This window comes from Heterocephalus glaber, unplaced genomic scaffold, assembly GCF_053883595.1.
Source record: "Heterocephalus glaber isolate CG9 unplaced genomic scaffold, H.glaber_assembly_v1.0 deba00001550, whole genome shotgun sequence".
Taxonomy (NCBI): domain Eukaryota; kingdom Metazoa; phylum Chordata; class Mammalia; order Rodentia; family Bathyergidae; genus Heterocephalus; species Heterocephalus glaber.
The window spans coordinates 2,933,713-2,948,351 of record NW_028258343.1 but is presented as its reverse complement, the minus strand read 5'-3'; the positions used below and the strand labels follow the sequence as shown (position 1 = coordinate 2,948,351).

Here is a 14,639-nt window from a genome sequence, read left to right as displayed (position 1 = left end):
ACGAGTGGGCGGCCAGAGGCTGGTGGCCAACAGGGCGAGCGGCTGCGGGAGCGGCGGGAGCGGCGCTGGGATGCGGCGGCCGCGGTGATCTGAAGAGAAGCGAGGCCGGCGAGGAGGAGATCTACAGCCCATGAAAGGGAGCCGCTGCCGAGCAGGGAGGCGGGTCCTCTGGGCTGTCGCCGCCGCTGTTCCGGGACGCAACCCCAGGAGCCCGCCCGCCTCCCGAAAGGTGCTCGCCAGGTAGCTCTCCACCCCGAGGGCTCCCTGCCCGCCCCTCCCGGCGACGGGTGCCAGGGCGCACGGCACCCCGAGCGCGGCGCCCTTGAGCTGCACCGCAGCGCAGGTCCTCCCGCCCAGAGAAGGAAGCGCTGTCCCTTCCCGCGCAGCCCGGCGTCCCCACCCCGTGTACTCTAAACCCTGCAGCGCGCGGGCCAGCGACGCGGCCACGGAGGCGCCGAGGAGGGGCGAGCCGCCGCCAGGCAGCGGCGTGCCCTCGGGGGACACGGCGCCCGAGAAGAGGCGGCGGCGCGGCGGCGACGGCGCGGCGCGCGATGGCAGCTGCTTAGCCCGGCGCGCGCGGAGCAGCCCAGAGCTGTGGCTGGCCAGACGGGGCGGCTGGGCGGGGGGCGCTGCAGCCCGGCCCGCGGAAATGGGCACGGAGGCCGGCGAGGGCATCACCTTCTCCGTGCCACCCTTGGCCTCCTCGGGCTTCTGCACCTTCCCCGAAGGCGGCAGCTGTCGGAAGGGAGGAGCGGCGACGGTGGCCGAGGGCGAGCCGAGTGCGGTGCCACCGCCACCGCCACCGGGAAGCTTCTGGAACGTGGACAGCGCTGCAGCCCCCGGCCCCGGGTGTCCCACCGCCCCTGGGAGCAGCGCCACCCGGTGCCGGGGCAACTCTGCGAGCGCTGGCGGCCGCCGGACCACCGTGGCATATGTGATCAACGAGGCGAGCCAGGGGCAGCTGGTGGTGGCCGAGAGCGAGGCCCTGCAGAGCCTGCGAGAGGCGTGCGAGACGGTGGGGGCCACCCTGGAGACCTTGCATTTTGGTAAACTGGACTTCGGGGAAACCACTGTGCTGGACCGTTTTTACAACGCGGGTAAGTGTGAGTCGGGGCCGGTTTTCTATGGCTGTCTTGGGGCCGGGGGGGGGGGGTGCGGGGGGAGGGTGTAGTTTGTTTTCTTTCTGGGCGGGGAGCATGCTTCATACTTACTTCTCGCCCCACCTTGGGGGCGGTGAGCCGCGCTTCGTGACTTCACCTTGCGCTCGCTGCTCCAAGAAGGGTGTGCGTTTGTGCGTGCAAAGAACTAGTGTGTGTTTGTGCGGGAGACCGACCCACTGATCTCCTGGGCATTGGAACCCTGGGTTCCGTGAGGTCGATTTGAAAACCATTTTCTTAGCAATGCCAGTATTTGCTCCAATCAGTCTTTTTCCGTTTGGTGTGTTTCCCTTCTCTTAGGTTTGGTCCTTCTTTTCCCTTTACATAAAACTGTGGCCCTTTTAAGGTGACAGTCTCCTTTTCTCTGTGTAGTTTTGAGAGCAGAGAAACGGTAACTTACGCCACACAGTCAGCTGCACTTAGTGAGTTTGCAGGTCCAGGGCTGATCTTCCCCAACTCAATACCTTCAACAAGTTTCAGTGGCTTGAATTTCCCATCTCTTAGCAATTTGAACTTTCAAGTAACTACTTCACGAAGTATTAACACACACTACTGTTGTACACTAAATGTGTGTGATAGTTTATTTAGGACCAAGACCTTGGTAAAAGAACTGTTTGTTTGTTTGTTCATTTGTTTTTTTAATTATCCATATGCCCTGGTGGGCTGGAAAGTTTATAATTTGACATTATTTTAAATGCTGATATGTTATCTAATGTCTGAGATTAGTTTGGCCATTGAAGTGATTGCTAGCAATGTTCATGAAAAAAATGTATCTTTTCAACCTGTTACAGATTAAGGAAAGTGCTAGGCTGTTGTAGTGACTGGAGCAATTAGCTGTTAGCAAATGTAAGGAATGATCACGTTTTTGAAATTAACTGTTGGCACCCTATAATCCAATGTGAACAATATAGACCTATTTATTTTTTCTAATTGTGGGTGGAAACCCTGGCTTAATGGTATCAAAACACTATACTTTTGGCATTTGTGATCATATTTTTTATGCTTTTTATACTCCAGTCTTGTTTTCAGTTCTGATTCCCTGCAGCCTCTCCAAAATACCTGAAATAGGCTTATGCCAGTTTTGGAATTCAGCCAAAGCTGAATATTTTAAGAACAAGAAGAACTTCATGTTAAGTAAGCCAGACTAAATAAACCAGGACTCGCTGGTTCTGGTATTTTTTCCAGTCTCAGGCTTCATAACTGAACATGAGTATAATATATTATAACTTGGTGCTTTGGGTGGCTTGCTATAAAGATTACATAAAGTTAACTTTTCTAAAATTATAGCACTCTTGTTTTTGGATTATAATTTGAAGGGAGCTTCAAAGAGCTGAAAGATATGAGAGGAAATTACCCAGCTAAATACTTGAGCCTCTTTGTATTGCACTGATTGGGCATTTTGTTCCTAGGGCTGTAGGGAAAAAAAAATCTTAAACTCTAAGCTAATTTGAAAGAATCCTTAACAAGGCTGTCTTTCTGAGGTGCTCCAAATGTTATCTCTGGGAAAGGCAGCTGGGCATACTCAAAGTGAGACACGAGGATAACGAATTTGAGATCAATCTGGGCAACATAATGAGACCCTGTCTCAAAAGAAAAAAATATGTGTGTGTGTATATAATTTATTTAGGAAAGAGGGAGAAAAGGTTAGAAGGGAGCTAATATTTAAATGGTTACTCATTTAATTTTCCAAATGAGCCTGAGAAGGAAGTACTTACCTTTTACCTTTTAGGTGAGAAAACCAGGACATCCATAACCATCCCTGGGATTCATGGGTAATAACTGGTCAGTGGGGGACTCCACTTCAGGTGGCTACCCCTGAAGGATCACACATGGGTCTGGCTGCCTCCTGTTAGGTGTGCTGATCTACTCTCAGAATCAAGGGAAGCTCCTCATCTTGGGATCATGGGATAGAGAGTTGGCAAAGATTGTAAGTGACATTTTGGGGCAGTGAGGAAAAGTGAGGAGGGCAGGCTGTGGGGAGCCCCTGTTTCTGGCCCTCTGTGTCCCACCCTATGACTTCTTCCAACCTAGGTAGGCCTCAGGTAAATCCCTGACCACCTGTGTGACGTGAACTCTGTGCCATCTCATTCAGCATGAAGATGTTACAAATTGACCATGGTGTCATTTTCATCTAAACCTTTTATTCATCTAGACTGAGGACTGTGGAGTATAATTTGTTTTCCTCCAATGTCTAAAAGAGGTTTGCCTTTCTTCCACCAGGAGCCGGCCAACTTTTATAGTCAAGGGCGAGATAGTAAATATTTTAGACTTTACAGTCCTTGAATTATCTCTCTCAACTATTCAATTCTGCCATGTGAATATCATGAATGGTACCTAAACAAATGATGGTGACTGTGGCCAATAAAACTACTAATGGGTACTGACATTTGTATTTTATATAGTTTATGAGATATTGTTGCTTTGGTTTGTTTCAACTATTTAAAAATGTGAAAACTTTTTTTGGCTTGCGGATTGTACAGATTTAGGCAGCTGCATGCCCTTGGGCCAAGCTGACCTTTTCTCTGCATCCACTACCTACACTTGAAAGTTGCGTTATTACCATACAGGGGGAAGAACTCTGCCCCTCCAGGTAGAGCTGAGTTTTGTCTCAGCTGTGCTGTGAACCATGTCATTGTGATAAAGCCCCTTAATCTCTTCTAATGGCGATTCTTCACCTGTACAATTAGTCCCAGGGTAGAAGTGGGGAGAAATTGAACTGAATTTCTAAGATTCCCTCCTTTAATTCTGTGAATTTGCAAAGGCAAGGCAGCATGGTGTTCTGGCGCAGAGCAGTGTAACGGGAGTTTCAAGGTCTGGATTCTGGTCTTGGTTCTTCTCCTATTTGGAGTAAGTCATTTAAAATTTCAGAAAATAGTGTTGGGTTGGAATAATTGGTATTTGAGGTTCCCCCACGTTCTCAAATTTTGTACTTTAAAACTTCACACTACTACTATGAAGGAGTCATTTCACCCCATAGGGATTCATAAATTCCATATATATATATATATATATATATATATACATATATATATATTCTATTCCCAGTGTGAGAAGCTCAGGGTTGGTGGGGAGGGTAGAGTCTGTGCCTTGGCTGTCAGGGTTTCTCTTTGAGGGTCACCCAGAAGCTTCAGGCTCACAGGACACAGCTCTACAATCATGGTATGGGTGGGTGAAATCAGCGGTAGCTTCTTGATGGTGGTCACACCTAGAGCTACACGGAAGAGTGAGCTAGGACCACCTATTCTGGGCCTTAGCATTGAAAGGGAAACAGCAGTGCTCAAGTAGCTCAACTTAATGGAATGAGCAAGAACTTAAAGCAAAGCATGGAGACATTTTATCAAACTTTGCCTCTTTGCATACTGGTGTACTGTGCGTACTGTGCTGGGGATTGAATCCAGGGCCTTGCTCATGCAGCTGTTTTACCACTGGTGTTTTATTGAACAGATTGCAGTTAAAGGTGTTCACTGATTTCTATAATCTGAATTTAATATATTCTAGATTGTTTGTCCAGTGTTCTTGTCATTCTGAAAGGTGAAACTGCATTATTAACGCTTTTGTGAAAATTCATTTTTCTTGCATATACAAGAGACTATCTTTAAGAGATGGCAAATGGCAACCTCACCACAGCCCTTCCCAGCCCCATGCATTGTACGTAGTAAAATTCTATAAAGCTAAGAGATGGCAGTGATACAAGGTGCTGTGTTTTACTGGGCAGAGACCAAGAAGCTGGGTTTCAAAAAATGTTTTAATGAACATAGCTGTGAATATTGAATAAGGATTATTATTCCCTTATTTTGCTGATGAGGACACTAAACTGTAAAGAAGTTATATGCATTCATTCAGATAAAATGATTTAAAGTTGCTAATTGGAACCAGGAGCATACTTTTCCTTAGAACAGTATTACAGGTGGTGGATTCTGGGACTAATCTAGAAAAGCTCTCTTTACTTAGTCCTTGGAACCCATTCATTATTTTAAACAATCAGGAAAATTTTGTTTCTGAAACCTAAAACCAGGACTTTGAATATACCTTTCTCTGTGCTAGATCAGTGACTTTTTGCTTTGATGTAGCTTTTGGTAGCATCCTGGCCAGATGTAGGAGGAGCATCAACTTGGATTCCTGGTGATGGATGGGTGTGGAGTCTGTGGAAAAGGCTGCAGGGAGAAGAAGGATGCTTCGTGAAAGAGGAGGCCATGCAGCAGGATCCATGAACACTTTTGCTTCTTTCAGTCTTCTTCCCTTCCTAGCCAATTTATGGCCCTGACTTCCTGCTGATATGAGAAACTGGGACGTTGCTTGGCCCGAGCCACCTGCCTCCCTGTTGGTGGGCACTGGATTAGACTGGCCGCCCTCTTTCCCTTTCCCTGCCGCCAACCATCACATCCGCCTAGCCTTGCTCACTGCAGATTGCAATCTCTTATTACTCAGCCTTTCACCCTGTAGCAATAGCAATAGTGGGGAACCGGAAGGAAGCACATGCTAGTTGAAATGTTAAGAACTTAGCTTTTCTATTTTCATCCATGTGTGTTTATGCTTTACTCAGTCTCCTGGTGGAGGTGGCTCATTTATGCCATTTTGCCAGAGAGGCATCTGACCATTCTGGTCTTTGACTCTTCTTTCTTCCAGCACAGTTCCTTAGGACTTCCAGTTTTATTTGGCAAAATAAAACAAAACATAACCATTATGTCTCATCTACCCCAGACTAAGTTCTTCAAAGTCTTTCAGCTGACTTCCGCATCTCTGCTTTCAAATCTAGCGGCGCTTTCATGTATGTTGTCATATACTTGGAGGGAGAGGACAAAGTGTGTACATCCTAAACAGTTGTACCCTTGAACCAGTTTTTAAAAAATTGAGATTGACATGTGCTTGCCAACATGTTAATTTTTCCAAGTAAGGACATAGAGAAAGGACTACCTGTTGCAGTAATTTATTAAGACAAAAAGATGTTTTTATGTTGAAAAAAGTTTAGGGGGGCATAACTTTGGAATAAAGGATAGCTCTCTGCATACAATAAATATATAGAAAAACTCAGTATTTTTATTTATTTTCCCCCATTTCACCAGAGATTAGAGGAAACTTTATCATGCCAGTCAGCAGAGCAGTTTGCAAACCTCTGATCTGCACCGTCTTACAGCTTCTTTCCCCTTTTCAGTCATGCTGCTTACGGAAACAGCCTTAGTAAAATCATCAAGAGAGCAAACATAGATAAGTTCAGTAAAGGAAAAAAAGACTGTGGTTTAAAGGAATTTTAAAAGCTATCCCCATGGTGTCCCTCACCTGGTATCTCTCTGAGCTTTTCACTTTGCTGGCATGCTACCGGGACAGCTGTTGCCACCCTATACAAGTCGAGCACTATGCTTCCTCTCAGTTGCTTGGATAACTGGTCTGTTGAGGCAAAATTATGTATTCTAAAAGAACTGTACCAGAAAATTAGAAATGAAAAGTAAATCTAAAAAGAAACACCAAGATGCGAAAATAGATTTATTTTTAGAGCACTCATTTCTTACCCCATGTAGCCAACTGCAGATGGTCCTGACTGAGCCTGCTTCCCTGGCCTTTGGGATTCTGGTTTCTTTCCTCCACTTGGTCATCTTTGGTCTGTTCCAGGCAGTTATTCGTTGGTGGTGCAAGTTGGTTCCATCTTCAAGTGAAACCTGTTTATACGAGCATAGCACTGTGTTGTTTCTCTGGTGCTTTGGGCTGGTGGCAGGCTTCTGGGAGTTTGATGCTATGTCAGTTCCCCTTTGCTGGCTATGGTGACTGTCCCCTGCTTCCTGTTGCAGGGGTCTGGTTTTGGACCTTTGCAGTTCCTGTTTCTGGTTTGCAGGATAAGCTTGGTTTGTGGTTTCTTTGGGGAGCAGTGGGAGATTGAGAAGCACAAAAGTCCAACAATGTGCAAGTTTTTTCACTCATTGCAAGGTACCAACTCTATCTGCTTTCTTAGAAATTCACCCATTGGTCCCTTCAAACACCACCCAAACCGGGAAAGTAGAAAACCATAGGAAAGTGTACTCTTAGTTAGTACTCCAGGGCTGACAGTATGCTATGAAGTGATGACCCCTTCCATTGTATCACATGTTCCCCTTTCCATTACCTATGAGGGTCTCACCACAGCCTTAGAATGTGCCAGCATCTCCTGCCTTCCACCAGAGCAAGATAAGATTTGGAAATATGGTAGAGATGAGCAGTGCTACAGAAACCACAGCCATATCAAGGAGAAACTGGGGATCACAGCTTTGGGAAAGGTGTAGCTTTGTGTGTATGTGCTGGGATTGAACCCAGGGCTGCCTATGCATGCTAAGCATGCACTTGGCCACTGGGCTATACCTCTAGTTTGGGAAAGGTATAACTTAAAGATAGCCTTGCCTTCCTGTAGTTTGGAAATAGGTAGGTAGGAAAGCTGGCTATATTTAAGCAAGATACCTTATTTTCAGGGAATAAAATTAAATTCTCATAATTCTGTTAGTGTTGTAAAAGGGGAAAAATGGAAATGAAGGCAAAATGATAAATTACTTAAAAAGCCAATGGTGATTCTAACACACTGGTTTCTTTGGTTGTTTGAATACATTAGTTTTCTTTCTGGCTGGAGATGTTTGCTAGAGAAACTGATCAGAAGTAGGAAAGGAAGAAAGATATGAGACAAAGCTGATTTTCAAAGTTTTATCTAATTGTTTCAAAAATTTTAAAATGTTGGTACGTATATTTTTTGTGAGTTTTAATTGTAAGTTTTTCTCATTTTTTTTCAAGAGAAAATATTAAAAACTAAGTTCTTAACCCAAGCTACATTGTGATAATTTTCTTTGGGGAGACAGAAAGGAGGAGACAGAATTTAAATGTTAAACACATCTGCTTGGTACAGTCATTGGAGAGCAGACATGTGTGACTTAAATGCCATTGAAGCTCTACAGGGTAGCAGTAAACATTCCATTCCAAGCAAACTTTTTCTTTTATGGTGGTTAATCAACAATGAGGAAAATAAATGTCTTTGGTATATGATTCATACAGGAAGGAAGTTATGTGCCTTTGTACAGGGAGTCTCTAGGTATAGTTGTGCCCAGTAATACCAGTGTTTTCCAATATTTTTAGCTTCTTCTATATCTGTGGACTCCTCCTGGACAGAACCATGGAGGAGAGATGCCCTAGCAAATATCAGAGAATGTCAGGCTTTCTGTCCACTGGCCTCAAACCATATAAAACCTAGTATTTGCCTAAGCTAGAAAATCCTTCCTCCTTTGAAAATCAAGATGACCCCTACTTCTTTTTTAAAAAGCCATCCAAGGCAATTCATGTCTCAAATGCCTCTTAATGTCACATTCAAGTTTTCTAATGTTTGTTGTGGCAAATTGTGGGTGAGAGCTGGGACAGCCAGGAACAGAGTGTGATTTGTGGATTCAGAGGCCACAGCTTTTACGTCCGACTAGCCCTTTCCCATTTGTAACTTGGTCACAGTGATCCTCAGGTGATTTCATGTGGCTATGTCAGAATGATCATTTGAATATCTCTTCTTCAGTGCTGTCATCCTCCTGTTTTGATCTTCTTACTGAAAGATGATCATCTCTGTAAAAGAACTAGATGTGGCAGTGTAATTAATTATATTTTGTAGTTGGAAAGGGTATATGACTTGGCTTTAATAACTCAAGTGGTTGAATAGATGTCAGTGTGGAAATCAGTTCTTCAACTACCAAATAATTCAGGTAATTTTTCCACTGTACCAAGTCTTCCTGAAATGAAAAACATTCAAAGAACATGTCCTGTTTAAGAGGATCCAGTGTAATGTGTCGATCCATGACGGTAGTATTATTATAAGGTTGAATCACGCTAGGGATGCTTAATTTTTGGTCCCTTCTTGCTAACACATTTCAGTGACTTCTTAGCAGCTGACCTTGACATTTTTCTATCAATACTAGCAAAGGAGTGTGGAGCCTAGGCTATTCCTGGCTTCAGTTGCTTGGCTTTAAGCTGTAAAATGGGCTCTTTCCAGATAAGCCCTGGGCTATTTTCTTTCTTTCTTTTTTTTTTTTTTTTTGGTACTGGATATCGAACTTGGGTCCTTGCGCTTGCACAGCAGGCAGCGAAATCACTGAGCTAAATCCCGAGCCCCTACCCTGGGCTATTTTCTAGGCTTGAGAATCAGATGCACTGCCAAATAGACCAAAATAAACCTTTCTCTAGAATGGTGCAGAGAGCTAAGCTCCAGCACAACCTTTCCTTGATTCCCTGAGAAGTTTGGGCTCCTGAAGCTGATTCACTTTCCCCCCACTTCTCAGTAATTCAGCTCTGTAAGCATTTATTAATTGCCCGTGATGTGCCCCCTATTGCAGCAGATGCACTGAAGAACTTCAGAAGTGAAGAAGGCATACATCTTCTGGAGAATAAAGGTTTATATGAAAGATGTCATTTGTAGGAAAATGGATGCATCTTGAGACCATAATGTTAAGTGAAATAAATTAGATACAAGCTTAAATATCGCATTGTTTCTCTTATATGAGAAACCCAGAGTAAAAATAGAGCAAAATAAAGGATAGATAATAGGAAATAAGGAGATAGATCATTCCAAAGGGGAAGGGAATGAAGAGAAGAGAGGAAGAAGGGAAGGGAGGGATAAGGGTTGAAAAAGAAAGAGAATTGGGTTGTTTTATGTCCATGTGTCAATTCCACACAAGGACTATAAACATTATGTACTGCAAACATGTACACAAGAAAAAACTGGAAGGGGAACAAGGGATGGATGGAAGGGGGAGGGAGGGAAGGGAAAGGGAATGGAAAAAGGAATTAAGATGTGTTATGTACAGGTACTAACTTCCCACAGGGAATGTAAACATTATGTACCACACACATATACTAATAAACTAAAATACTAAAGAAGTACACGATGTGATTGAAAAATATGGTGAATGCTTAGAGGAACATTTTATTACTGTAAAAGACATATTGTCATTAATTCTCCTCAAAACAGCCCTCCTTGTTTCCATCAAGTTTATCCCATCCTTCTGGCTGCTTTCTGAAGCTGTTCTGGAACTACTCTTTCATGAGTGTCTTTAGTTGGGCTATTGTGGAGCCCTTGATGTACTGATTCAATTCAAAATATTCACCTTTCATGGTCTTTAGACTTTGGGGGAAGAAGCAGAAGTTGCATGGTTCTAGAGCTAATGAATAAGGTGAATGAGCACACTTATGTTTTTATAAGCCTGCCTGTCTATTGGATGACACTCAGCACCAGCATTCACTGTATTTTTAAAAAATTAATTTTATTGATACATTTTAAATATACATAATGATAACATTCATCATGTGGAGTTTGTACCTATACATGATATATCTTCATTCTTTTTTTCCCCTTTCCCTCCTCTCTCTTCAAACCTTCAAGCTCTCTTCCCCTCCTTATTTACAAAATCTTTGTTTCCATTTTTTCCTTCTATTGTCTTTTTTTCCTTTCCCCTCTCTCCTCCCTAGTTTCCCTTCCCATTGAACATTTTCTTCCTATTTCACAATATCTGTTATACATTTTGGTCCTTATTTACCCTTTCAGTTTCTCACACCAGAGGAACAGTGTGATATCTGAAGATGTGTGTCTGACTTATTTCACTTAAGAGTATGGTCTCGAGGTGCACCCATTTACTTAGAAGTGTCCCAGGTTTAGCCTTCTTTATAGCAGAGTAGTACTCCATTGTATAAAAAGACCACATCTTTGTCCATTCATAGGTTGATGGGGATTTGGGCTGTTTCCAAGATTCACCTATTACAAATTGTACTGCTATAAACATGGATATGCATATGTCACTGTGGTATGATGCTCTTAATTCTTTTGGGAAAATACTAAAAAAGGGGAATAGCTGGGTCAAATGGAACCTCTAGTTTTAGTTTTTGGAGGAATCTCCATGCTGATTTTCACAGTGGTTCCACCAGTCCACATTTCCACCAACAGTGGAGAAGGGTTATTTTTTTTCCCACAACCCCGCCAGCATTTGTTGTAGGTTGATTTCTTGATAATAGCCATTCTTTCTGGAATGAGATGGAATTTTGACATTGTTTTGATTTTCATCTCTCAAATGAACAGTGATGTTGAACATTTTTTCATATATTTATTTGCTGTTTCTACTTCTAAGTGTGTATTTACTTCAGATGCACATTTTTGGATTGGGTCTTTAAATTTGGGGAGTTTGATTTTTTTTGAGTTCTTTGTATATTCTACATATTAGTCCTTTGAGAACAGCTGGCAAAAATTTTTTCCCACTCTGTGTGTTCTCTTTACTCTGTTGGTGGTTTCTTTTGTTGTCCAAAAGCTTTTTAATAAGATTCCAGTTGTTGATTCTTTGTGATATTTCCAGTGTGATTAAGATTTTGTTCATAAAATCTTTGCCTACACCTATGTCTTCAATAGTTCTACCTATTGTATCTTCCAGCAGATGTAGTGTTTCTGTTTTAATATTTAGATCTTTGACCCATTTTGATTTTAGTTTAGTGCGCGGTGAGAGATTTGGGTGTAGTTTTAGTCTTAGGCATGTGGAAAGTCAGTTTTGCCAGCACCATTTATTAAAGAGGCTATCTTTCTTCCAGTGAAGGTGTTTGGCCCTTTTGTCAAAGATAAGGTGGCTGAGTGTATTTAGAATTTTGGAGTTGCTTCTGCATCTTCTAGTCTTAGGTCTGTTTTTGTGTTTTGTTTTGTTTTGTTTGCCAGTATCATGCTGTTTTTATCACTGTAACTTTAGTATAATTTCAAGTCAGAGATTGTGATGCCACCTGCCTTGCCTTTGTTGCCCAGAATTGCTTTTCCTATCCCAGGTCTCTTCTGGTTCCAGATAAATTTTAAGATTGTTTTCTCTAATTCTGTGAGGTATGCTTTTGGTATTTTGATTGGGGTTACATTAAATCTGTACAAAAATTTTGGGAGTATGGCCATTTTCACTATATTGGTACTTCTCACCCAAGAACAAGGGATATCTTTCTATTTTTTGATATCCACTTTCATCTCCTTTTTCAGAGTTTTCCATGTAAAGGAAAACTTTCTTTGTTAATTTCATTCCTAGGTATTTTTTTCCCCTTAAGTTCTTTTATTGGTACATTTTAGGTATGCAGTACATTTACATTTATCATTGGGTGTTTGTACCTGTACATGATGTACAGGTATTTCATTTTTTGGATGCTATTGTGAAAGGTGTTGTTTCCCTTATTTCTCTCTCAGTCATTTTGTTATTTGTGTACAGTAATGCTGTTGATTTTTGAGTGCTGACTTTGTATCCAGCTATGCTACTTAATTTGGTTATTAAATGTAGAAGTCTTTTGGTAGAGTTTTTGGGGTCTTCTATATAGAGTATCATATCATCTTCAAATAATGCTAATTTAACTTTCTTTCCTATCCTTATTCCTTTTATTTTCTTGTCTAATTACTCTGGCTAATGTTTCCAGAACTACATGGAATAAGAGTGGTGATAGTTGAATCCTTGTCTTGTTCCAGATTTTGGTGAAAACTTTTAGTTTTTGACCATTTCGTATGATGTTGGCTGTTGGTTTGCCATAGATGGCTTTTATCAGATTGAGATAAAGACCATCTACTCCAATTTTCTGTAGGGCTTTTATCATGAATGGGTGTTGGACTTTGTCAAATGCTTTTTCTGCATCTATTGAGATGATCATGTGGTTTTTGATGTTGGCTCTATTAATATGGTGTATTATTACATTTATTGATTTCTGTATGTTGAACCATCCCTGCATCCTGTCTGCTTGCTCGTGGTGTGTAATCGTCCTGATGCTTTACTGCATTCTGTTTGCCAGTATCTTTTAAAGGATTTTTGCATCTGTGTTCATTAGGGACATTACCTCTCTTTTTTGGTTGGATCTTTCACTGGTTTTGGTATCAGGGTAATGCATGCTTCTGGGAATGATTTTGGGAATATTGCTTCCCTTTCAATTTCACTGAAGAGTTTGAAGAGTAGTGGCGTTAGATCTTCTCTAAATTTCTTGTAAAATTCAGCAGTGATTCTGTCAGGATCTGGGCTTTTCTCTGTTGGTAGGTTTTTAATTATATCTTTAATTTCATATACTGTTATCAGGTTACTTAGAATTTTTATATCTTCTTGATCCAGCTTTGGTAATTCATATGTATCTAGGAATCTGTTCATTTCTTGTCTTACTAGAAGGCAGGTTCTCAAAGTAGGTATTGATGGTCTTCTGGATTTCTGCAGGATCTGTTGTGATTTCACCCTTTTCATTCCTAACTGCATGGATTTGAGTCTTGTCTTTCTTTTTTTTTCTGATAAGGTTGTCTAGGGGTTTGTCAATTTTATTTAATCTTTCAAAGGACCAACTCTTCAATTAATTGATTCTTTGTATTGTATTCTTAGTCTCCATTGTGTTAATTTCTGCTCTGATCTTTATAATTTCCTCCCTGTGCAAGCTTTGGGGTTGACTTGCTCTTCTTTTTTCTGGGAGGTTGAGGTTCAACATTAGGTCATTCGTTTGATCTTGTTATATTTTTCTGATGTGGGAATTTACCACTATAAATTTCCCTTGTAGGACTACTTTCATTGCATCCCATAAGTTTCCATATGTTGTATTGGGATTTTCATTTAATTGTAGAAACTGATTTCTTCTTTAATTTCATCTGTGACCCATTGGTTGTTCAGGAGGGTGTTATTTAATTTCTATGTGTTTATGGAGATTTTGTGGTTACTTTTACCATTGGTTTCCATTTTTATTGCATTATGGTCTGATAATATGCATGGGAAAATTTCAATTCTTTTTCTTTTACTTAAGCATGTCTTATGAGCTAAATATATGTTATGAGCTAGTATATAGTCTATTTTGAAGAACATCCTGTGTGCAGCTGAGAAGAATGTGTATTCTGATGTTGTGGGATGGAACTCTCTAGACATCTACTAAGTCTGTTTGTTCAAAAATTTAGTTCAGTTTTGCTGTTTCTTTGTTGATTTTTTTTTGTCTAGTTGATCTATTTGTGACAGTTGGGTATTGAGGTCTCCCATTACAATTGTATTAGTGCTTATTTGATTTTTCATGTCTGTTAATCGTTGTTTTATATAGTTGGGTACACTGGTATTTGGTGCATATATATTTATGATTGGTATCTCTTTCTCTTGGATTTCTCCCTTAACAAGGATATAGTGACCTTCTTTGTCTATCTTAATCAGTCTTGGCTTGAAATCCGTTTTGTCTGCACATCAGATAGCTGCCCCTGCTTTTTTCCAGGTTCTTGTCTCATGGAGTATTGTTTTCTATCCTTTCATTTTCAGTCTATGAGTTTCTTTTTGATTTAAATGTGTTTCTTGTATGCAGCATATTATTGGATCTTGTTTTTTAATCCATTATGCACATCTGTTTCCTTTTGTTTGGTGAATTGAGACCATTTATATTGATGTTTAAAGTCATATGTATTGACTTATCCCTGTTGTGTTATTTTCCTCTTATTGGTTGCCTTTCTTTCTCCTCTGTTTAATTTCTTGCTTTGCCAGTTGGATTCATTCTGTT

The 14,639-nt window shown here is 41.3% G+C and overlaps 1 protein-coding gene and 1 long non-coding RNA gene across 5 annotated transcripts in view; one reads left to right on the top strand and one right to left on the bottom strand.

The window, feature by feature from the left end:
• The first annotated feature begins 262 nt into the window (after positions 1 to 262).
• Map3k5 (mitogen-activated protein kinase kinase kinase 5) overlaps positions 263 to 14,639 on the top strand; it is a 219,275-nt gene continuing 204,898 nt past the window's right edge. For 2 of the 4 annotated variants that reach the window (XM_004871479.4, XM_004871478.4), the window contains exon 1: positions 263 to 1,097. In XM_004871479.4, coding sequence (XP_004871536.1) covers positions 650 to 1,097 — 448 coding nt within the window. In that variant the 5' untranslated portion in view covers positions 263 to 649. The remainder of the gene's footprint in view (positions 1,098 to 14,639) is intronic. The other 2 variants (XM_021249572.2, XM_087190226.1) reach the window with 1 other exon arrangement.
• LOC147824203 (uncharacterized) lies at positions 6,177 to 6,865 on the bottom strand. The gene is made up of 3 exons (XR_015442621.1): positions 6,665 to 6,865; positions 6,435 to 6,542; positions 6,177 to 6,331 (listed from the first exon to the last, which is right to left on the bottom strand). It is a non-coding gene; the product is annotated as an uncharacterized LOC147824203 (long non-coding RNA).